The 25341-nt window shown below is 36.7% G+C and overlaps 1 protein-coding gene across 1 annotated transcript in view; it reads right to left on the bottom strand.

Moving 5' to 3' along the window:
• Positions 1-2616: 2616 nt before the first annotated feature.
• Positions 2617-25341, bottom strand: part of DAW1 (dynein assembly factor with WDR repeat domains 1) — a 22890-nt gene continuing 165 nt past the window's right edge. Inside the window, exons 2-13 of the mRNA XM_010568422.1 lie at positions 24121-24193; positions 21147-21291; positions 17824-17882; positions 17044-17166; positions 15284-15383; positions 12985-13092; positions 10950-11056; positions 7600-7702; positions 6626-6740; positions 5467-5543; positions 3308-3470; positions 2617-2651 (exon numbers count right to left, since the gene is read on the bottom strand). Of these exons, the coding sequence (XP_010566724.1) occupies positions 2617-2651; positions 3308-3470; positions 5467-5543; positions 6626-6740; positions 7600-7702; positions 10950-11056; positions 12985-13092; positions 15284-15383; positions 17044-17166; positions 17824-17882; positions 21147-21291; positions 24121-24193 (1208 nt within the window). The remainder of the gene's footprint in view (positions 2652-3307; positions 3471-5466; positions 5544-6625; positions 6741-7599; positions 7703-10949; positions 11057-12984; positions 13093-15283; positions 15384-17043; positions 17167-17823; positions 17883-21146; positions 21292-24120; positions 24194-25341) is intronic.

Raw genomic sequence — 25341 nt, 5'->3', positions numbered from 1 at the left:
AGCATTGCAGGATAATGTTGAAAGCCACATCCCACTCCAACCACGCAGTGATTAAAGTAACAGCTTGGCGAGCGTAAGGTATGTAGAATCCAAATGTTTTTATAAGATTAAAAAGGCACCAGACAATAGAGTTAGAGCACACACATACATGCTATTTTGGTTGCAGGGACTGAAGTAGAATTAGAGAAAGGGATCAGGCTGCTACCAGAGACACAGAATGGTTTCAGGATGATACATCTATACAGCGCACTCCTAATGAATATCTCTAAAATTTATTAAATCTACATATGGGTAAACCAAGGTGCAGAGAGCCTAACATCAAAGCATTCATATGATGGTACCTAGAGTACTTTTGAAGTTCTTAGGAGGCGCCAAGTCAGCATGCTTTTCAGCAGTGCTGTGAATCACACCAGATGTGTGTTTCACATTTGAGCAGGAAACCTGGATAACTTAGCCCAAAGAGCAATTCTACTCACTCAGTGAATCTAGGGAGAGTCAGAAATAAAGCCCAGATGGCCTCCCAGTCCAATGCTTAGCCTATGAAACCTCAACCTACTCACAATTTTGCATAAAAATAGGACAAGAGCGCAAAGCCAAAAGCTACTACAGATGTTTGATTCACTGAATCACTAGCATAGTATAAGAGAAAAATCATAAAAGAAAAAGCAACAGAAAATAACCCAACCTGAAGGGTTAAACAAAAAAAAAAATTGACTTCCTAATTGCAGTCCCAAAGAATCTTTTTTACTTTGTGATGGTTACACAGCAAGTCAGATTTCAGTTTTTAACTATGTAGCAGTATTTGTACACACTTCATTACACTAATTTTCCTCCATTTTTGTCAGCCAGAAATCCCCCATGTCACATCTATAAGTACAGGTGAAAACTGATCTAGGGACACTGAGCAATTCTAAAGTAACACAGAACTGCATTGCCCTTCCTGCCCCTTTCAATTCTGGATTACTGACATGCACTTTTGATATCATAAATCTTTGCACAAGACAACAGGAAACACCACAAGCATTACAGTAACATTAATATCAGCCACTTCGCCTACTCGTAAAGGTTTAATTTTAAACGATCTGCAGCACACTGCTTAGTTCTCCCACAACACAACACTACTTGAGACAACCAGGATATTCGCCAACTGATGACAGGCAATTTTGTTTCTTCATTTACACACAAGGATGCTGGCAAGTACTCAGAGACAGTCAAAACACATCAGCATTAGTAACTTCCTATTAAATTTAGCATTTAGAAGTCAAGTCCATAACCACCCAGAGACATACAATATAAACAAAATACCTTCAAGTTCATTTTCTGCTGCATGCTTCCTTTCTTCCTTTTTTTCCCCTCAGTCAACACGCATACTTTGTTCAATCCTACCCTCTTTGCCTCTTCATCCTTCTTCCAAGGCTACTTGAAGAGACCAGTTGGCTCTGCTCCTTCTCTACTTCCCTGCAAAAAGCAACTGCAGCTTCAGGTGCTCTGCTAGGAAGTGGGGCGAGCTCTGCACAGGTGAAACCTGTTGGCAATTGCTGGCAAGAGGTAAGCCTGGGCTAGAGCTCACTGTAGGATGGTAAATAATTTGTAGTAGTTCCTCATCCACTTCTCAGTTTATGTCACAGTCCTTGGCTCCAATTCTTTGGTGTGTAGAGTTTCTTCATGCTAGCCATAATCTTTGGGCAAAGATTCAGAGTTGGAGTCACCACCCATATTATTTTTTTTTTACCTCAGGTGAGAATGGGAGAATGAGGACTGAGCAGAAATGAATGGAATGAATGGAAAGATGTGGGCAAGTATGAAAGGGGGGTGAGTGGGAGTTTAACTACAGCATATATGCAATAGTTAATAGGAATGCAATTCACAAATGGTTGCTGGATTTCTCCAGAAATACCAAGTGGGACATTGTATTACAAGTAGTGAAACTGGCATTTTAACTTAATACTTTATTACACAACAAAAAAATTAATACAAAAGTACTCAGAACAAGTGCATAACAACACCCCTTTCACACCTGAGAGCATTATAATGCTGTATTTTTTTAAATAAAAGTTAGAAGTTAAGAGTGACACAGAAAGAAATGGGGCCATCCTACTGTATTCATTCACACTAATCATGATTTCTCTCAGGTGACTGAAATAACAGAGCCAGACTCTTCTCAGTGATACCTAGTGAAGAGGTAACATGCACAAACTGAAATATGAGAAAACATTCCATTTAAATATAAGGGGAAAAAAACCCAACTTTTTTTACTGTGAGACTGATCAAACCCTATGCAAACACTATTGCTCAGAGAAACTGTGGAGTCTCCATCCTTGGAGATATTCAAAACCACGTCAGTCCTGGGCAGCCTGCTTGGTTGATAGTGCTTTGAGCAGAGGTGTTGTACCAGACAATCTCCAGAGGTCCCTTCCAACTTCTACTATTCTGTGATTCCATATCTATCAGACATCAGCAAAGTCAAACCTATCAAAATCTAGGTAACTTTTCTACTTCAGCAGAGCTGAAGGCAAACAAAGAGGGTAAAAGAAAACAGATCTGAAAGACTGAGTTTATTGACTATGAAACTCACAAAGTAGGCATATACCAAACTGGATCTTTCCTTCTCTTCTTTCAGTGCCATATTCTACAGGTGTTATCCTTGCTTCCTAGTAATAAACACACATTGTGAAGGAATCATTTAGCTGTATCACACAATTTATCCATTTTTGTTAACACCTACATCAACAATCTACCAAGAATACCGAGGAGCCAGAGAAATATTTTTCTGTCCATGACTGAGACAGCAGGACCTACAGCAATATTTTTAGCTGAGATCATCCTGCATCCCATATTTTGGTAGTTCAGTCAAAAGACTGAAGCAATCACAAATACTCTGTTCACGTCTTTCCCCACTCCCACGACTTTTTGTCTGAAATGAAAGAAACCTCAACAGAGTTCAGTGCCAAATACACAAAAGGTGTGCTCCCATTTAAAAAGCTTTGCTTTTTTGCTCATCCAGACCTCTCTCACTGCAATGCGTTGTGAGAAAATGGCTTAGTCACTGGTCTGATGCTAGCATATGCTCATAGGAGAGATGGTAGGGTGTGCCCATGCCTTTATACAAATTTGTACATGGACATATTCACTTAAGCCTCAGTTCAAAAGTGAGTTTTTAGCTTTTCTTGACTATATTTTAAGTTACTGCTGGTTCCTGCATTTGGGATATAGCCCCAGGAAACTTTTCAGACTCTTTTTTTTTACCATAACAAGATTTCAAATGTCTTTCAAAAAAAGAAAAAAAAAAAAGGAATATATTAGTTACCTGTAATGATTATATCGCCTTTGTAATTGAAAGCACAAGAGAATATCTCATCAGTATGACCCTCTAATATCTGAAGGCAGTGTCCAGTAGCAGCATCCCAGAGTCGAGCTGTTTTATCAGAGCTGGCTGTTAGTATACGACTGCCTTTAGGGTTGAAACATACCTTTAAAAAAACATAGAAAAGAGTTATATTACTTAGCAAGTCAGTATGCCTAGAACAGGAAGCACATCTAGTGATTAAAGGATGAAAACAGAAACCAGCAGCTCTTGCATGCAGCTTTTCATCTGAAATTAAGGATAGTATTCCACTAGAGTCACCCTGGCAAGCTTCTGTGGCTGAAAACTTTGTGTATGTAAAAAGGTGTACATACAATGTATGTATGTACAGGATCAAGACTTCAGAACCTTATCCCCCAAACTCACAATTGCTCTACAACTGTACCAACTATATTTAAATGTTATCATTATTCCATTGTAAAATTTATACATATTTTATTGAGTTCTATATTAAATAACATACATCTCTCTAATATCAAAATTTCCACTGAAGGCAGCTCATTTTGTAGTATGTCTTCATATTTGTTAAACATTCATTGCCAAAATTGCATGCATTCCCAGATAATCAGATATATTCTTATAGCATTAACTGGACAATACCAGGTTTATTATATAATGCAAAATTGCTTAATTACTGAGGGCAAAATGCCTGTTCCCCAGAAATCCAATTTCCAAGTAATAACCTTCCCAAGTGATCACAGCTACACAGAACATCTGCAGAAATAGATTGACTTTTCAACATGCTCCCAGATGAGCAGATTCTCACTTCCAGCAAAGAAACCATGCCAGCACTTAGGACCCTGGTGGAAGCTGTCCCTAACCCATGCACATGTCAGCATGTATTCAGACTGCATTCCCCACTGCATCTGCACTGAGTGTGAAATATTGCAGTGAGTATATTAAGTAAGGAAAGACTCGCTCTTCTGAACTTAATATTCTCTCAGTGGAGTGATTATAATAGCCAAATCAATACAATGAAAGCACATGAGTTTTTTCACTACGAACCATCCTAGTTTCAAAGTATTAATATTTCAATTACAAAATACATCAAACAAAAGCAGCACAGACTTAGCAGACTAGCCTGGAAGGTAGTGAAAACTATCCATTTGAAAGAATAATGAAAAGTTGCAAGCATTAAATAACAAACTTTGAAAAATGCGTACAATTTTAGAAGTAACTAAATGTATTTGGAACTGAACTTTGGCATTCAAAATTGAGCCAGACAAGACTTCCAGCAAAGTACATGAGCACACTCCTCGTGACTAAGTGATTTTTGAAACAGGCTTTATACTTCCAAGTCCCTTATGTACTTTTGAAAATAAGACTCTCCATGTATTTTGCCACAGAAATATGTTTTTTCTGTTCCTTTCCATAAATTAGATGTGCAGAGAAATGAAAAAGAGTGAAGGGGAGCAGATCTGGTAGAAGCAAGGAATAAGGGTGATGGGAAAAGCCTCAGAGGCAACAGCCTTAAGATGTCATCAAGAGACTAAAACACTTGTGCTTATTCTTTCAGAGAATCTGGGGACTCCAAGGGCGTAATAACACAAGTACAATTAATGACAGGTCAAACAGAAGCTCCATTAACTATGATCATAGTGAGAGAACGTTCAGACAGCATCTCCTTCTCTGCTCCCCTGTTCTCTGCTCAGTGATGCAGAGACCCAACCTATATACTGTTTCAAAAAAAGGAAAGAGGTAAGGAAAAACAATCGTTTCAATGTTAACAAAGCCAGGTATCCATGCCTGGGAGGGTCGGACTTCTTAAGTAGCTTGCTAACTGCCACTGTTCTAAGGAATCAAATAGTAAATAACATGACAATATGGAGAGATGGCTCTTGGTGGAGCCTGTAGGAGTAGCACACCCTTACTGTGTTATCTTAGGTAAGAACTGGGGAGTTGGAAACAATCATTGACTGATAGCTCTTAGTCAAAAGGAATGTTCTTTTAGTAAAGACAACTTCTTAGCCAGACCTCTCAGTCTTAAATATTAATGATTTTACCACCACATTCTTTAATAGTATTCCTGGTCATGGAATAACTGGCGGATTGGATGTCACACGTAATCACATAAGAAAAGGTGCAAACCACAAACAACTTACCTTTGAAATTTCACCTCCATGCCCTTCTAGCTTTGCAATGCACTTTTTTGTTTCTGCATTATAGACTCTTGCTGATCCTGTTGTAGTAGATTAGGAGCCATTTGTGATTGTTACACTTCAGCATGCATTTCAATAAGAACCTTTTAATAAGGCTGGAAAGACCTCATCCTCAGGTTTGATTTCAAAAGAAATAGAAGACAGTCTTAACACAGTTTCCCCAAAGGATAAAGTATGTCAAAAAGGATCTGTAATCTGGTTGGAAAAGGTTGACTTCTTAATGGTTTCTGCTGGAAAACTTCTAAAATGTGAATATAAATGTCCACATAGACCATGGACTACTGAAGTCTGTAGTTTCAGAATGCATGTACTATATATTCAGAAAGATTTCATTGTATTTCAGATATTCATTCTATTTAATGAGCTATTAATTATATTTAACAAGCTACTGATTACATTTCAGGAAACTTTTTACATTGTCTTATGTCTTAATTTAGCAACTACAGCAAATCAGATCCAAATACTGCCCCCAATCCAGTCTGGTATCCTGTTTCTGGAAGTGCAAATCAAACCACTTAAGCATGTAAAAATAATACAGTATTGTCATTATGCACTATAATGTAACACTGTGCAGGTGAATACAAAAAGCTATTGCAATTCCTAAAAAATAATAAGTATGCAAAACTGCTGCATACCAATAATAAAACAAAATGCTTCTTTCACTACCTCTGTATTTTGTATTCTCTTGCTATGCATTTGGAAAGCCTAGTAGCAAATCCACCATTAAAATTCCAACTACCTTTTTTCATTTAAGCCTAAATTTGAGCCACCCAAATCAAACTTCACTAAAAAGCTACTTACCTAAACATTTAAAATGCATTTCCAGACACAAGTGAAATATTTCCCTGCAAGTTTGAGGTTAAATGGGAAAGACATGTTGAGTTGACTAAAGTGTGAAAAATAAGAAAATTTTCACTGGGGAAAACTTCTTTAATTTAATGCTGAACTTTCTATAATGCAACAAACATTGCTTGATCTGTAGTTTCGAGTCGTGACACTCCTCTTTCATCAAGCTACATTCAAAGCAAAACCAAAGGAAAAGGACAAAGGTGGTTTATGCTACTATTGCAATTCTTACTGCGGTCCCAGTCGCTTCACTTACCATCAGCAGAGGCAGTTGCAATACGCTGGCCAGCATAATCAAAGCAGACATCCAGTATTTCATCACTGTGACCTGTTAAAGTTGCTATATGTGTCCCAGTCATAGCATTCCACAGCTGCATAGATAAATAAAGGTTGGGGTTTTTTCTTTCATTGACTAATTTACTTGATAGATATCTAGTTGATCCATAAAGCAACATGTATAGGCTGAGGCGGGGAGCCAAAGGAACCTTAGTAGATATAGTAGATATATGGATGTAGATAGGAACTGTTTAATAATTATCTAGCTTATAATGAAGTTAAAGAAATTTCAATAGAGGTAGTCATGGCCCAAGGGGATGAGAAGTGATGCTTAACGTTTGCATTGTTGAGGCTGGTTGGGGCAGGAGATAGTCTCTGATAAGAAGCAGCAGTCGACCCCAAGAACCAGCCAAGACTGGCCTTGTGACTTCTTGGAACTAATTTTAATATGAAGCGGGGATAGATCATGCCTATGTATAGGCGTATTGCAAAACTCTATGTATATGTAACACTTGACTGTATAAATTTGAAGCGAACTGCCGAGTCAGGCGCGCACGACTTTGGTGGGACTACCCCCCGTGCTGCCCAGCGCTGAATGAACACACCTACTTTACAATCTCTCCGATTGTGGAGTCTATTTTCCGCACGTCATAGGCCCTTTCTGATATCTGACAACGTATTAACATGAAGCTTGGATATAAAACAATGAAGAGTAACTGTTCAGTCAGTTTAATGAAATCCTATATTTTTTATTTCAGTGTATTGATTAAATGAGCCTTAAAATATATATTGTTATTTAACTGGACTTCACTAAAATGAATAAGCTTATAGGTTTTGCATTTAGTTGTAAATTCTTTAATGAATTACATATTAGTTTAAAATAATGCTCTTCCATTTACAAAAGATATGTTTTATATCAAGTAGCTGTATTCAATACAAACTCAACTTTCTTACCATGCATGTTTTGTCCATTGATCCAGTGACAATGAGAGAACAGTCCCAGTTAAACTGTGCACTGCTAATCTCTCCTCGGTGACCTATTAAAGTATGTAACATCCTACCAAAAAGAGAATTTACATTTTTAGTGTGTATTTTGATATATGCATATAAATTATAAGTAAAGTTTATAAAATAGTATAGTTAAGGTGTCAAGTCTTCACCATTTTATCCATTAAAGCAATTAAATGGAGTGGTACAGCTCATTTAGGATTCTAGTACTATATCAATTCTATTTTTTATCTTTGAGACAGAGAGGCAGTAAGGAATAAAATGCTAAAGTTCTTCCTTCTCTTTCAGAAATATTGCAGTGAATGTATTTCCAGTGAAATGTGATGACTTTCCAGTGCCAGAGACAGATTTCTTGTATTCATCTACATACAAAGCACAAACAGCAAGTTTTTCCACACTACTCTCCCATTATCCTACTTCAGTGAACTGTAAACAGTACATCTTTAAAACTCCATATAATCTAAACCTTTTATAAAATCCACTGAAGATCAATGGAACTTAATCAGGTACTTAATGTGAGCATATTCCCAAGTAACAGGCAAATGAAAGCCAAACTGAAATATGATTTCTAATCCTCATTAATTCTAAACTTCTTGCTGCAAAAGACTGGCAATACTAGTTCCATTAAATTCTTCAGCTTTAGCTGAATAGAGAGGATACAATTAGCCACTATTGCTTCCTATGAATTACTGGCCTATAGGGCAACGAACCCTAAAAAAGATTAGTTGATATACATATATTGAAGGATTAGTAAATTAGGTTATTATCACAATGCTAATATCACTGTATCATTAATGGAAAACTGTTTTAACTAATGGATAAACTAATGACTAGAAAAACAACTAAATGAGTTTAAGTGACTGAAATGTTTTTATTCATTGCATAAGATATATAAGGGTAGCTAATTGAGTATATATGTTAAATGAACAGCAAAGCAAATCTCCTGAGCCATTGAATTTTCTATTTGTTTATGATAACAAAAACTTGATTATACTCATGTCATTTTATAGAATTACTCCTTCTACTTTCTAATAATGTGAGGCCTGCACTGTTATAATTGTGTAGACCTTTATACAGTAAAAACAAAAATCAACAAGCAGAAAACAACAGTAGAAAACTTCTTTTGTGAACATATTATTTGGCCATCAAGACTGCTGTTATTGTAATACCCAATACCCCAAATACCTAATAATAAAAAAAGTTTTAATTTAAAAATTAAAAGCTTTAATTTCCAAATTTCAAAAAGGCAGTCCAGGCTTCACACTTCAATGTAAATATCTGATCAATAAGCAGAATAAATAGCAACGTGTGGAACATCTCACAGAAACGACTGTCTATCAGATACACAATTAGATGGAAGCTAGAAAACAGGCTTGTGAAATGCCATAAAAATTTTGCATTTAAATTATTTAAAAAAAAAATCAGCTTCAGTCATAATACTTCTTTAGCCTTCAGTTCCAGTGAAATTTAATATGTGGATGTTCTAATATTTGCACCATAATTGCAAAATTGCAAATAAGAAGGAACTGTCTCTCTCTCAGCATCCTGGTGTCCAGCACTCCTGACCCCAGTTACAGGCTATTGATTTGTCAAATGAAGCTCTGAAGACACCTCCAGCTGAACTGTAGCTGACTGTATCTACCATGGAGAAATTATTGAAATATAGACCTATATTACAAAGGCATGTTTTTCCCTTGGCCCCCTTTTTTTTTTAAATTTTAACATTTTATGAAGAAAATCCTGAACCTTCTTGAAATTTCTTGTCCCGACATCAACTTCCCTCAGGACAATTCTAGATACCTACCCAGAATAAAACTGAGGAACCCAGACACTCATCAGTCAGCCAGCAAGATTAACAGAAACTTCAAGTTCAAACTCAAATTTGGAAAGCAGTGTTTCTCATGTATTTCATATGGTGAATGATGGGCACACAAAATCTCACCTATGAGTTTTTTGCGAATCTACATGAAACTGTATACAGCAAAGTATGATTTGCTTGCAGTCTTTCTGCCTGCAACTTTTCATTATTACTAAATCTATATATGCCCAGATGCCATCTAAAAGGCTGAATGCTGGCCCTGGCACAATTATATTACCTACTAGGTAATTACCAGAGCTGCCAGTGTTTAAAAAAGATTTTTTTCCTTCATATTCCATTTCCTGGTATTGACCATGATGTAAAGTCCACATTCATTTCTTAGAAAAAAAAAGAATGCAACAGGAAAATCTCAAGACTTTGACTTCACTGCAGGCTTAGACAAGAAGCTGGAAGAAGAAGCTGTTTTTAAACAAAAATATTTGCAAGAACACCAGGCTGAATGAAGTTGAATCCAAAGGCCCGATTTGCTCAGGGAGTGCCTCCTAAGTATTTGCATGCCAAACATTAAACTGCTGGTGTTGAATAAGCTCAAAGCTTATAGGATCAAGCCTTACATGATTTACTATGTGTACATTATTTTTTAAATCACATGATTACTCTCATTTTGAAGCAATACACATTGTTTATTGCCCCAAGATATCACTATATACATATTTTCTTTTTATATATAAATTTCAAAGATATTCCCCTTGCTCTCACAGAAAGAAAAAAGGCATGACTTCTGAAAATGTAATAGAACTGTTATCTTCATAAATTACTTTGTCAGTAATCAGGGCAATCATTTTACTATTCTATTTATCCTGAGTTTCCAGTTGAAAAAGCAAGTGGATTTGTCAGAATAATACAACAAGTTCGTATTTAGCTACTACATTATTATTTGTTGGCATCATAATCAAGACATTTTGTTCTCTGGAGTCAGAAGGGCCCAATTTTCTCCTCTTTATAAATTTATACTGACATAAAGGATTGTGAGAAGGAAAACTGACCCTCTATAGTTTTTAAAGAAAATGTGACCAGAATAATTTTCTATGACATAAAATATACTTTCTTTCTACTTAAACAGTCTATTCCACCTAGAAATTCTAGACACCTTCCAGACCATTGGTTTCCATGTTGATAAAATATTTTCCTGTTTGGAGAATTTATCAGCAACAAACACGGGATCTGTCCATTTTGTCTGCTTCCTCAGTGCTCATAAGATGGAAATTTAGAACAAAAAACATATACAAAAGCATTTCATGAGCAGCATTCCTCTTCAGAAGAACAAAGGGAACAGGAGCAACGAATGATAAGATGAAGGAACGCATACTCTAAATGAAGCAAAAATACAAGGTCTGTAATTCGTAGCTCAACATTGTCTCTTTAAGTTGTCATTAACCCATGCAATGTAAAATTATATTTATTAGTACTTTAGTACCTGCCAGTGCCAACATCCCACACTGCTACTGTATGGTCAAAGGAGCCAGTGATAATCCTATCTCCAGTGGTGTTGAAAGACAATGCAATAATTTCTGCTGAATGTCCCTGAGAGAATTTTAAAAAAGGAGCATGAGAAAGCAAATTATGACTTTTCCATTAATGCAGTTTAATATGTAGCTTTTTTCAGCAGCATAATCCTTCTATAACCCTTCAATATGTTATTTACTGTCTTGACCAGTATATATATATATTGAGAGCACCCTCAGTAAGTTTGTGGATGACACCACGTTGGGAGGGAGGGTTGATCTGCTCGAGGGTAGGGAGGCTCTACAGAGGGATCTGGACAGGCTGGATCAATGGGCCAAGGCCAGTTGTATGAAGTTCAACAAGGCCAAGTGCTGGGTCCTGCACTTGGGTCACAGCAACCCCATGCAGCGCTACAGGCTTGGGGAAGAGTGGCTGGAAAGCTGCCTGGCAGAAAAAGACCTGGGGGTGCTGGTTGACAGCCAGTTGAATATGAGCCAGCAGTGTGCCCAGGTGGCCAAGAAGGCCAACGGCATCCTGGCCTGTATCAGAAATAGTGTGGCCAGCAGCAGCAGGGAGGTGATTGTTCCCCTGCACTCGGCACTGGTGAGGCCGTACCTCGAGTACTGTGTTCAGTTTTGGGCCCCTCACTACAGGAAAGACATGGAGGTGCTGGAGTGTGTCCAGAGAAGGGCAACCAAGTTGGTGAGGGGCCTGGAGCACAAGTCTTATCAGGAGCGGCTGAGGGAAGTGGGGCTGTTTAGTCTGGAGAAGAGGAGGCTGAGGGGAGACCTTATTGCTCTCTACAACTACCTGAAAGGAGGTTGTAGTGAGGTGGGTGCTTGTCTCTTCTATCAAGTAACTAGTGATAGGATGAGAGGAAATGGCCTCAAGTTGTGCCAGGGGAGGTTTAGATTGGATATTAGGAAAAATTTCTTTGCTGAAAGGGTTGCCAGGCATTGGAACAGGCTGCCCAGGGAAGTGGGGGGGTCACCATCCCTGGAGGAATTCAAAAAGCGCATAGACAAGGCACTTCAGGACATGGTTTAGTGGGCATGGTTGACGGTTGGACTTGATGACCTTAAAGGTCTTTTACAACCGAAAAGATTCTATGATTCTATGATCACAGTTTTGACAGAAAGATCTATTGGACTGTGGAATATTCAATATCATAACAACTGCAAAAAATCAGGCACATCACTTAAGCAGTGAGCAATTGTCCAGTGATGTCATCAGTGCATATTTTCCATATTTGATTTAAACAGAATCACATTTGTTCACCAATACACACTGAAATCAGATGATTCATTTACAGTAAACTACAGTACAGTTTGTCATTGGTGTTGGTGGAGAGGGTTGGAAAAATGAATGTAAGCATACTTATAAGCTAGTTTCACACATTCCACTGCTCTTTGCTCTGCTCAGGGCTCTGAGAAAGTCAAGGAGGAGAAAATGCCTTCCTCACTCTGTAGGCCACATATACCAAAGGAAGCTTATGCACTACCTGTTATTTAGTATTTACATGAGAGAAATACATTGAATCGGCACAGGCCAATCTGAACCTGTGGAATCCCAGCAGGTCACGTAGAGCAGAGACAATCTAGAGGTAATTGGATGGTTGTCCTCTGCTGATGTTTACAGGAAGAAGATCCATACAGATATCGTGTCTGACATTAATGTTCTCAGAGTTAATGCAGAGGAGGTCATAATTTACAGTATAGCAACATGTTTTAATGAGCAATGGAAGGCATTCTACTCTATAGCAGTACTGTCACTGAAATAAGAAAATTTGTCTTTTGAAAAATAGAACTTCTTATAAAATACCATAGCTTTAACATTGCCTTCAAGTTTTCTTAATCTGTTTCATAACTGCAGTCACTCCGGGACCACCTAGTAAAAGAAACTCTGCAAGTTTTGAAACTGTTGTAATGGTTATACTATTATTTATCTCAGCTAGAAAACTAAGAAAGCAAGGAACACCTTTAGAAACATAAGGAAGGGAAACATACACTTAAAGTGACTATTTCTTCTCCTTTCTCTATATTCCATAATTTGGCAGTGGTATCCATGCTTCCAGTTGCCACCAATGTACTCTGAAGATTAAATGATAAACATACCTGTAGCAAGAAATATTGGATGGAAAAAGTGGGAAAGGAGACTATTTATATACATTTTCTCAAAAAAAATGGGTCGGGATTAATATTTTTAAACAAGACAAAAGTCTGATTTAAGATTTTATGGTATACAGAAACACTGCAGAGTTCTTCCAACAGCTCACTAGAAGAGCAACAAATCCTTATCACATAGGTCTGGATGACTACTCAAATCAAACGAACTAATTGGCTGCTTTGCAACAGCAATGCATTAAAAAGACTTACTGAAAGATTTCCTGTATTGTTTTCTGAGCCTGGATTAAAATTCACTATTTAGGTTCTTCATTTTGTGTCACGGGGAGAAATTATTCAGTTCACAAAGTTTTAATGAAAATCAAGACTGAAGCAGTTTGTTAATTTGTTAACAGTGCATAGTTAACTGGCAGAGAACTATGTATTCAGTATCAGTATCTGTAACACAATAAACTTGTGCAATCTTAATAAACAGCTACAAATTTCTAAACCTCCTCCTCTAACTCCAAGAAGTTTTAATCACACACACACTTTCACACTCTTGCGTGTACACTTATCCTCTCACACAGGATGACTGGGTTACAAGTGCACCCCCCTTTCCTAGGAGTATGTGTTCCCCTACTTGCACATACCTTTCCTAGGAGACGTGAGTGCTCTAGCTTTAGTTGAACCCATGCCACTTCCTACAATCTGCTAATCCACATGCCAGAGAGAAGGCATCCAAATTCACATATGCACATCTTATGGGAGGGACAAGGGTGCCTTTTTGTTGAACCCCATACTACCAATCCACTAGCCGGATGCCAGCTCCTCATGGTGTCTCCAAAAGGACGGCTATGCTCTCTGGTCTAGGCAGAGACTGTGATGCCCAGGGTGACTTCTGGAAGCACCAGAGCAGGTTTTGACAATTGCTGCCTCCAGACTAACGTATCCTCCACCCTGTTATAAATGGTCTTCTTTTATCATCTTCTACTTCTTTCTTTTTCTTTATTTCAAAATTCTCTTTGAGGTTCTCCAGTTACTGTTCAATCCAACTGACAGTCCTTCCTAACACTATCATTTGGTAGGCTTCCTCTTTAACTTGATCAGTTTGGGGCAAAGACCCTCCAGACAGTTTTGTGTACCCACAAACACACTCTATACACTCACACTCTTATCTTAACAGGTGTCATTATCTAGACCATTTGCCAAGAAATTGAGAGGCCTTTAAATATTTAGCTAACTGATTTGTGGAAGCAAAATCACTGCAGCCTGTCTCAATAAGCAAACACATTCTCCATTGTAAGGGATAACTGTTTCAAAGTATCCAGAGATTTAAAACCCACTGAAATCAACCTCACCTTCCACCAAGGTAAACCATCATTTTCTCACACTAGTTACAGGCCTCACAATTGACAAATTAAATTCCAATTGTTTCCAGAAACAATTTCAGGAAATGCTTTATTGAATAATGATTGTATAGCTATTTTTGTTAAAAAATATATTCTGCATTGAAATTAAGAGTTTCAGTGGACTTGCTGTGATCTTTTAAATCGGAATGCTATGTATCAAGATATTTGCTATTGCTAATAGGGCTTCTAGTGCACTGGAAAGAAAACCAATTATTTTTAAGCTTAAGCTGTTTTCGTTTCATACATCTTTGACGTTTCACCATCCCACATATTCCCATTTAACACACTTAAAATTTCAGAAATTCATTCTTCTATGGCTCCAGTTGGTCCTGTACGTGAAGTACAGATCTCAGCATGAAAGTCAGCAATACAAGCAATGATGTTCTTGTGTATTAGGGTCTGCAAATATGAAAGGCAATACAAAATATCTAGAAAAAAATGAGATATGTAAGCAAATCAAGGAATAAATATGTGCAATAAATTGAGAATTCTGATTGTTATGGTATTTTTCAAAAATGTTTTAACATTTAGCAAACAAGAGAAATTGGAAAAAAGTAAAGGAATAAAAATATCATTTCAAACTGTATACAATGTTTTATTCTATTTCTTAAGAACTGTCAGACTATCTTTTCTTGCAGTGCAGAAATGTTCACAATATCTGAATGTGTGAACAGATGCAGCAGAATACCTGTCCCTTCTTCCAATGTCAGCTCACAGGGACTTGGAATCCACAGCCATCAATGATGGTGTGAGGAAACATAAAAGAATAAGAAATGTCCATCAGTACTCACTATTTCTGCACTATGTCCTCTGAAAGTATGATAACATTTTCCTGTTTCTGTACTCCACAGTTTGCAGGTTTTATCAAAAGATCCAGTGGCAATCTTGTCACTAAATGGAAAAAATCCTGTCATTTTTTTTTTAGGAAAAAACCTCTGACTTCAAAGACAGTAGAACTCACAGAAACAGTACCTAGTCATCGAAGCTTGCATGCATTTTGGTGCATCTTGCCACACTACAAGATCTTGAAGCAGGATTTCATGAACAGAAGTTATGTTAAGGGTAAAAATTAGCAGACATAATTAGTTTCTTAAAAAGCCACTGTGCCTATCCATTAGCACAGAAAGTGTTCATAACTGATGACTAACCTGCATTAGGGATAAGGTTATCTGCTGTACTTCCAGATGTATTCAAAAGTTATGTCATTTAATCATATAGCGTCTGTTTATCAAGACTTATAAACTCTTATTATAAGCAGTATATCCAAATTTCAGAGGTCGAACTCCACTCCCACTGAAGTCAGTAGAAGTGTTATGACCAACTGCAGTTAAAGCAAGACTGAACTGAAGTGAGGTACCCAGAAAATGTAGCAAGGGACACTGTACCAAAACCTAAAGATTAGCAGAAAAAAAAGTTCTTTTAAATTTAAAAGTAGCTCAGTGTTGTCATCAGGTTTTTGCTTGCTATATATTGCTTCTCAATTTTTTTGTTACAGTCTAGTTATTGATCTTTGCACAGATTTTTGTCATACATTAGTTTCTTCCAAGTATATAAAAGAATTTCATTAATTGCTTTTTTTAAAGTAAAGAATAGTATCAGAATATAAGACATTGATGCAGCGGATTCTAGGTTAGATAAAGGCTTTTCATTTAGAAGGAAATGACGATGCTCCAAATAGCATAACAACAAGTCTTTAACATTTATTTCCTGATGTTAACTGTGTATTGCTTAACTGATAAATAGGACATCTGACAGTGAAAGAAGTAATGTGATTCAATATAAAAATAAGAATTAATTCCTCTTATTTTGCAGAGAAGCAAAATTATTTACTTACACATGACAGCTTCCTCAGGAAGCACGTGACAATGAAACTTCAGTAGCTAACATATAATTCCCTTCACCTAACAGGTGGCAATTCTAACGTAGGGCAAACAGTTATTGCAGAAAACAAGAGGCACAGATTCACATTTGACATTCACACAGCGGCACCCTGTGGATTTTATAAAAATTACTCAACAGCTGTGACACTTCTAAATCATGTCCTAAATAATAATGAATGTGTAATAGCAAATGGAGAAATCCACTTTTGTTATGACGGAAATGTCCTTTCTCCTTAACTGAAGCAATACAAGCTGTCATAAGTACTTATATCTCACATCATATACAATTACGTGGAGGCAGTAAAGAATGATTAACATTCAGAACACAATCTGATCATGTAGATATTATTGAAATAAATCTGTGTTTCAGTATATTAAACTGACTTATATATGTGTATTTCAAGACACTGAATACCTAATGAAATTTATGGTTTGAATTTCTAAATTTCATTTTAAAAAATTATAGCAGAAAACATGCTTGAATGTATCTCTTATACAAATAATATAGTGTCGTCCCATGGTGATTAGCTATAGTTGAACTTTACAAATTCAGAATTTGAACTCTTTCAATTTGAAATAGTCTATTTTATGTTAAAGTTTGAGTTATAGTTCTGTATTTGCAAAATAATATGATTAGCAATTATGATATATCTCAGAGAAAATGTATTTACCCATAGGGATTATTGAAAGCTATTGCATAGACAACGTTTCCATGTCCCTCCAGTGTATGTAGCTCTTCTCCTGATGCAGTATCCCATACTTTGCAGGTTCTGTCATAGCTTCCAGTGATAAAGCTAAAGCAAAGAGAAATTAATTTCTGAATACAGTAAATATCTTACTGGTCCTGATGCATAGCCAAATGAGTTATTTCCACATATTTCAGTTAGCACTGTCTCAGACCCTAAATCTCTTTCTTCTTTCAAAAATATAGATTTATGATCACAGAGGTTACTTTTTTTTTTAAACATTACTCATAAAAAACCCCACCCTTGTTTCTAACCTTTAAAGTATTTCAACTAGAAAGCAAGCTGCTGCTTTCAAGAGAGGAAGGAAAAAATTATAGGGCATATGCCCACAGTGAAATCAATTAACATGAAATTCCACTACAGTGAAAGTCCCAAATGAATTTATGTCAAAGACTCATTTAGCTTTTAGTAATATTCACTTTATTGCCATAAAGGTGCTTCTTTCTGAAATATGGTAATTGTCAACAAGCTATCACCTTGGAAGAAAAAATTACATAAATTGAATGTCACCTGCTACTTTTTTGCATCTCCCATTCGTTCTCCCACAGAGGCCTGAAATCTAATCCTCAATCATGATGGAAGCTGCTTATAAGCAGCAGAGGTCAATTTTTTTTCAGCAAAAGCCCTGAAATTCCTTTACAATTTAATTTACAAATACAAAACTTCAATTAGTGATTATGTATTTTGACTTTGAAAACAACTTACCAGGAACCAGATTTGTTAAACGCTACATTAGTCAGTGGTAATATGTGTGCTCTAAGTACCTGAAATAGAAGTGGGGGGAGGGAGGGAAAAGAAAACAACATTTGATGCAAATTAAAAAAAAAAATTGCTCAAAATATTCAATAGGTTAATATTTTCTTCTCCTCCTGTCAGATTAGCAGTTATAGCTGTAATACATTAATCTCTAACTAAAAAATCCCCCATGCCTCAGCAGGTTATCACTGCGGATATTATATAGCAATGATTTCAAATTTATATTTTACTTGAATGAACTGTCTTTTCCCCCATGTTTGCTTTTTCTCCACCTTCTCTGAGACCAGCAAAATAACCCTAGACCAGAGCTGAAAGGGCAAAAACAAATGAGTGAGGAGACCATGCCTGGTGAGATAACGGATGAAAGAAATCCCAGCTAATATTAAGCCTTATACAGTGACTAAAGAGATCCAGCTGAATTGAGTATTTTGAGTCTTTTAGGTTATGGGATGTTTTTAGCTAGTATATGATTTTGTTTTAAAAAACAGGAAGAACAGAAATAAGCTACCTCTACGTCCCAAGAGGTTGTGACAAAAAAGACATGCAGAACCATAACAAAGACACTTATCAAGACAAAATTCAAAGAGGGAATTTCAAATTTGATGTCTGCCTGTATTGTGTAGGTTATGGAGGTCACTGTTTTTCTAACATTGCTTCTAAGGTCCTTTAATCAGGCTATGTATGTTTCACGTAAATTATCTCATAACCATAATAATACATATTAAAATTTGTTAAACATAGGTGAAAATGGTTTCAGATACTGCCAGTGAAGGTCAGCATACCATGAAACTTTGAAAATGACCCAAAAAAATATAACCTGGTTTGTGTTTGAATAAGCTGGCTACTGTATAACAGGGTTTGCATTTGAACAACTTTCACCTATTACAAGCTGGCTTCTGCTTGATTCTAAAGCATAATAAAATCATAACCTAGGAAATCACAGCAATTGTTGACAGTGAAGTAAAGGGATGTTAAAAATACAGCAGTGGTCCACTAGGTCTTCTCTGTAGGGTAAGAATGAAGAAGAAATTATTTATTTATTATTTATGCCATTTAATCACTGACATATTACCAGAGCTTCAACTTTTTCTTTTTATCTCTAGCTTTCTCAGCTGCCTGTCTCCAAAAGGAAAATGAAAGGAGCTCAGAAGTCTTCTACTCAGAAAGTAGGGACTGATCAAAATGGAAATAACTATGGTCAAGTGAAGGATTGACAGAGAGAGAAACAGAAAATGTATTTTATGTTAGAGAAACAGCAATTTCTTTTCTCTAGAGAAAGTAAGACAAGTTGTACTTTCAGCTACAGCAGTGGGAATTGGCAATCAAGATGTGGAAAGGACAAAAATATTTTGCTTTTTTTAAAAGAGCCACAGTATACAAATATCTGCATATGAAAATAGATAGTTATGGAAATTTATGGAAATTTGATCCATGACATTTTTAGGGCTCCATGCAGGCATCTCTGAACAACAAACATATTTCATAATTATGAAAAAGGGAGGAAAACAAGATGGGTTTATGTTCAATTTCAGATCCCTGGACTAATTCCGTCCTTCTAATGCCCAGTGCTGCAGTTGCTTCATCCACAGAACTTTAAGCAAGCAAGAAATGTTTGTGCAAATGATACAATAATCAAACCCTAAGGCAATATTAAAAAAAAGTTCTGCAAAATCTGCTACAGCAGTCCCTAAGACAAAAATCTGCAAATCACTACAGCATACAATTGCTATGTAATAGTTTAAGACCTGAGAAATTGTTACAAAATCTTGTTTCTCTGCGGGGTGCCTAATACAACACTGTCACCACAATTATTGGAAATAATGAAAAGATGGATTTATACACTCATTTAAGATTATGCTCCAGTGCAACAGGAAAAAGTATTAATTTCCAAACAATGCAAACACATGGAATAGGTTTTTGGGGAAAAAAAAAATTATCATTCCCATCTACCTCTTGTATTTTATTAGTATGTCAGAAGCACCTGATATTCATGTTTCATTTACAAGCCTTAAATGGAACTGAAACATAAAACAAGTTATTTTCACACACTTCTAACTACTCTTGAGTGAAGGCAATAAGCCAGCACTGACTGGATTTGCCTGACTCTCGTATTTCCAAATACAGAAGCTCAAACGTGGCACTATACCCAATGAAGAACAAATACATTATTTACACTGAAATTTGAACAAGCATTTGATTATTTGTCAGTCTCTGTGATGAACAAACAATTTTAAAAGCTTGTGAATAGCAAGGCATTATCTCAGTTGAGATAAACAGAAACTTTTTAAATTTAAGATGCCTTATTACATAGCTCTGTCGTCAAGGTTAAATACACAGACCTTTACAAAATTCACCCAGATGTGTACTGTTGGTCAAAAGAACCCAAGTTTTATCTAGCAATATGTAAGGGGGTTTTTTAGCCAAACAAGCCAACACAAAATTTCTCCCTTTTCTCTCTAAATTTAAGGTAACCATCAATAACATAGCACTGACCAGCAATTTTTAACAGCTACATATTGCCATCTGCTGACACAATAAAGATAGCACACTTAATTATTTCAGATTGCAACATGCAATCTGTGGAAGTAATTTTATTTTTATTTACACAATTAAATACAATTAAACCTATTCTCTTCTGACAGACTGAATCCTGCATTTGAAGCCCTGAAAGGTCTCTCTAATCATTGTTCTTAAAAAGCTTACTCATTTAAAATAAATTTTTAAAGTTCTGCCTGTAAGGTGAAGATCAAACTATCAATATTAAAACATAATATTAATGGCAGAAAGTAATGACAACCAGTATTACTGTATGTAGCAGAATACATAACCCCCCCCATAATTTTCACAAAATTAAGAACAAGTAGACAAAGGTATGAAAATATTTTGAGCCTTTCCCAACAGCTAATTTACTTGGGGTCTATTTACAGGTTTTGTTTAAACATAACTATGGGTATTACTGGTCCACAGAGTCTTATCTGACAAATAAAAGAATTATTTATTTTAATCCAAAACACACCCTTTTACATAAGTCTGTGTAAACAGGGTCTAGGAACAGTTATACCTCCCAGCCTTTTGGGGGAATTCCTGGCAGACATAAGCAGGCCAGACTCAGTCGCTCTAAACAGTGCAGAGGTGATTGAAAAGAGCCAAGAAATTGGTCATAAAGTCCAAGTTTTGCTCTCAGGCACAACATGCAGCAGTAAAAACATACTCACAACATCACAACTGAAACCCCCCAAAATGCCCAAAATTATATTAAAGATGCCTTTTACCTTAAAAAGACAGAACTTGTGATCCTCTTTTTCCCCTAGCTTCTCTTGCAATCTTCGCACTAAATGAATGACGTGTTCCTTGCATGAAGCTGTGATGAGAGGTTCTTCTTTTCGAATTTCTTCTACTAAGGCGATGGCGTCTGTGCTAATTATGGGGGGGGGGGGGAAGAAAACCAAACCACCAGATTTCATCCTCTGGCAATAACTATGAATATAAAACCAAGAATATTATTTACCTGCAGAGAAACTGAAGTAAGCAATTGATTTACATGCATTTATGTTATTCTGTAACAGCTTAAAGGAATATGGATAATCTTTCTTTGTTTCTGTACTCCCTCCCCCCCCCCTCTTACTAAAGTGGTTCAGTAAGATTTGACTTTTACAAATTTTAGCTTGGCAAGAAATTTACCTTTTCAAAGGGTTTCCACAGAGGGTCAGACATTGGAGATGTGTATCCAAAACTGATAGTTTTGGAATAAATATCTAAATTAAAGTGGAATTTCATAAATTCCAAATGAATTGCCCATGAAGTACAAACAAGATAAATTATACATGGAGGGTGTTAAAATTATCTTTGTCTGTGGCTTCACAAATCTAGGCCTGTTCCTGTAACTCTTAGTTATGATAATAACTTCCAAAACGTGATCCACAGTCTATTGGTGCCCATGGAGCCCCCAGGAAGTGATTCACGGCTAGTCTGAGGAACTGGATCATCTTTTCATATCATCAGATAAACTGCTGATTCCTGGCCATCCGTGAGAAACTGAGGGTTGACAATACTGAGCAGTCAAAGCACCAACATACACTTAAAACTAGTCCTAGCAAGAAAGCCTAGCATTTCTGTTAGTATGTAAGTCATTGCAGTCTAAAGGGGATTTTCTGTATCAGTCCTCTAAATGGGAGCCACTAACATCCCCATAAATTAGTATCCTCTCAGTGTTTTTACTCCTGTTAAGTAATACCAGACAACTTATTTCTTTCACAAAGTGACTTGTTAGGTTTTATCCATAGTACTAAACTTGACAGTTCCAGGTAGACAAAAATGAATAATTTTTAAATATGGATTTTTCATCTTGCACGTGCAGCCTACATTATCTACTAACTTTGGCCCACATGCAAGGACTCTTCCATATCAATGCTGGTATTAAGACAATCATATTACTTCATGCCCTTCTGCTTAATAAACTCTATGGATATTGGCAACTTTATTTAATGGTGGCATTCTTTTATCTTTCTGAAGCTCTTCCTACCAGAGCTGGCTGAGTAGAGCATGTAGGCTGACTACTATGACCAAAACCCTGTTAATGCCCTCAGATTTCTTTTTTTTGTTTTTTTTTTTCTTTTGGGTGCCTAGAGGGAGGCATTAGCTGGACGAAAGTAGAAGAAATAGTTTGAGAGCTGAATAAAACTTGGCAATCTTTCCATGGTGTTTGATGACAGCCAAAAAGTTCTGTGGAAAAATTCCACTAGATTTGACATGCAAATTCATGAAGTGTTCCATACTTTTTATGTGTACAAATAGCTGATGGGAGGGAATAGAGGGAGGCAGACTTTTCTCAGTACTGCCCACTAAGAGGACAAAAGCCAATGAGCACAAATGGAAGAAAAAAAACCCCAAACAAACAAACAACCCACACAACCAAACCACCAAACAAACAGGAAATTAACCTGAACACAAAAATACACCTTTTTGCTGTGAGGGTGATCAAACACTGGAATAGGTTTCACAGAGAGGTTATAGAGTCTCTATCCAGGAAATATTCAGAACCCAACTACACATGGTCCTGGTCAACCTACTCTAGCTGACCCCGCTTTTGATGGTCTCAGGAAGTCCCTTCCAACCTAAATGATTCTCTTATTCTGTGACATGACATTATATTCTGTCACTGAATGTACAAAACAGCCAGTCAAATAACCTCTCAAGCACTGGTACCTAAATTACATGTAGCAGTATTAAAGCTAATTCAGCATAGTTACTTGTTTAAGTCAGCAATCTCATTACAAAAAATTTGTCCTATTCTTCACAACGAATACATATGAGAGTTTCAGATTGGTGCTTTCCAACTGTCTGAAAGCCAGAAGCAGATGTGATTGAATGTTGTCGTCCACACAGCAAGTCTCACTTGCTTCCTCATGAAGTGACCTCTGCCTTCTACCTTACCTAAAGATATCCTATCAAACTTAAATCTAAACTTGACTTTGAAATACATTGTATTTTTTATTCTTCAGTTAGGCCAATCCCTGATTTTTAGATATATCAAGCTCCTACAATTTCTTTCATCATCTGTAGAAGAGTAGAAAATCAGATTATGCACTCTTACTTGTTCTTTCAAAGAAGCCAACTGCAACTAGGTTCACAACAAAAGAAACCAGAACACTTCCATTACTTGCAACAGAAGCAGATACTTTGTTTCTCCACACAAACATATGAGAGGGAATCACTTAATTGCCTACCTTACACCACTTTAGCTATGGTTGTTATGAGGATTAATTAATTAACAGGAGAGATCTGAACGGATGTCTAGTTGTTATTTTCAGTCATTTCAACAGAGGTCATTTAACCAATGTAACTGGGGGCTGAGTTTGACCCATTTTTTGAAAACATTCTGAGGATCAGAAATACTATTACAGGACCTAAGAACTAACTGTCATTCATTACAACATTACAACATTAAGCACTGCGTATTTCTGTTGGCTTTGTACAGGCATCCTGATAATCATAACTCTATAAGCAGAATAAGGCTTCACCTCTAAACAGAAAAGCATGGCAGTAATAATCAGCTGGAATGCAAGATTCTGTATTTAAAATAGTAGAAGAATGATTTGGCTAGGTTATTTTCTTTTCTGTGTGTGTGTTTTAGTGAACAAAGACATAGCTGACCTGAATTATGTTTAAAACAATCAAATAGAGTTGTATATGAGCATGCTATAAAACAGCAGAGAGTACTGTTATCTGAAATAATATCATACTTACTCAGGCCTAAGATCAAGTAGATCTATAGATCTGGTCTTTGGCTCACTACCTTGTACATATTCCAGAATAATCCCTTAAAAAAAAAAAAGTGATAAAAAGGTCTTGGTTAGATGTCCGGGATTTTATAACATGCACTGTAGACAGCAATGCTTCCACTTTTATTGCTCTACTGACTTCAGCAGACCTAATTCCAGTTCTTGGAACTAGAAGGAGGTTGGCTGTTCTTGCTGAGACTTAGCAGGGTGATGACCAAATCTGATGTGTTTATATCATAAAAGATATTAAACATTATTATTTATGAGCCATTTTCCATTCTGGAAATGAACAAGCTTTTTTCCCCAACAACTTTTTGCATTATTTCATCAGCTCTATTTTCAAAGAAGCTGTCCTGAAGATACTTGCTGTAGTTTGGTGTTCCAAGAAGCCTGGAAAACATGTTTTACATAACCTAGTATATTTATTTCAGTGATTGCAAAGGCCCATGTGCAGTAATGTATAGAAAATCATAACGCTTTCCATTTCTAGGTATGCTAGGGCACCGCTGCACCTTCTACTGAGCTGAAGGATTAAAATGTTTAACCTCATTGCTTCCTGTTTTGAAACAGTTATTAAAAGAGTTCTGCTGCTCCTTTGTTTTCTGTAGGAAAGGATAATTTAGATGAATTTTTATGTCATTTTGCATTTTACCAAATCCATAGGAGAAGTATTTAATTTGAAAGAAAGATCTGTTATCACAGTACACTTCCTGAGCTGGCCATCTCCCTCTTGTTTCATTTCTGAAAATTCATTAAGTCTCCTGACTAAGTTCGTGATAAATGATGAAGACAGCTTAGCAGCATAGCTTTTCAAAGCATGACTCTGCTCAGAAAATTCACAAAACAAAGAAAGAAAAAATAAGAAAGGTGGCCTGTTGATAACACAAATACATTTTTTGGTGCCAAATGCTGCCACTTTTGACTTTTTAAATTCTGTACTACGGTGCTAATAAGGCTGACTTGATTTTGCAATGATAAGTCATTAATTACAGCCCCGATCGGCGATGAGCTGCTTCCAGCTGGAAGTCTCTCAACCAACCCCAGCGCCAAAGTACCCGCACCTGAAGTCAATCCAGCTGCAGGGGCGCGATCTACCCGCTTACTCCTGCCCTAGCCCATGACAGAGGTGAGGAAAACCTCCATTACAGGAGGCCCCCCCCCCGCACCTCCCTGACAGGGCCGCCCG

The sequence above is a fragment of the Haliaeetus leucocephalus genome, unplaced genomic scaffold, assembly GCF_000737465.1.
Source record: "Haliaeetus leucocephalus isolate CR32 unplaced genomic scaffold, Haliaeetus_leucocephalus-4.0 Scaffold240, whole genome shotgun sequence".
NCBI lineage: Eukaryota > Metazoa > Chordata > Aves > Accipitriformes > Accipitridae > Haliaeetus > Haliaeetus leucocephalus.
Note: the sequence above shows the minus strand (reverse complement) of the source record. Positions and strands in the feature narration are given on the sequence as shown.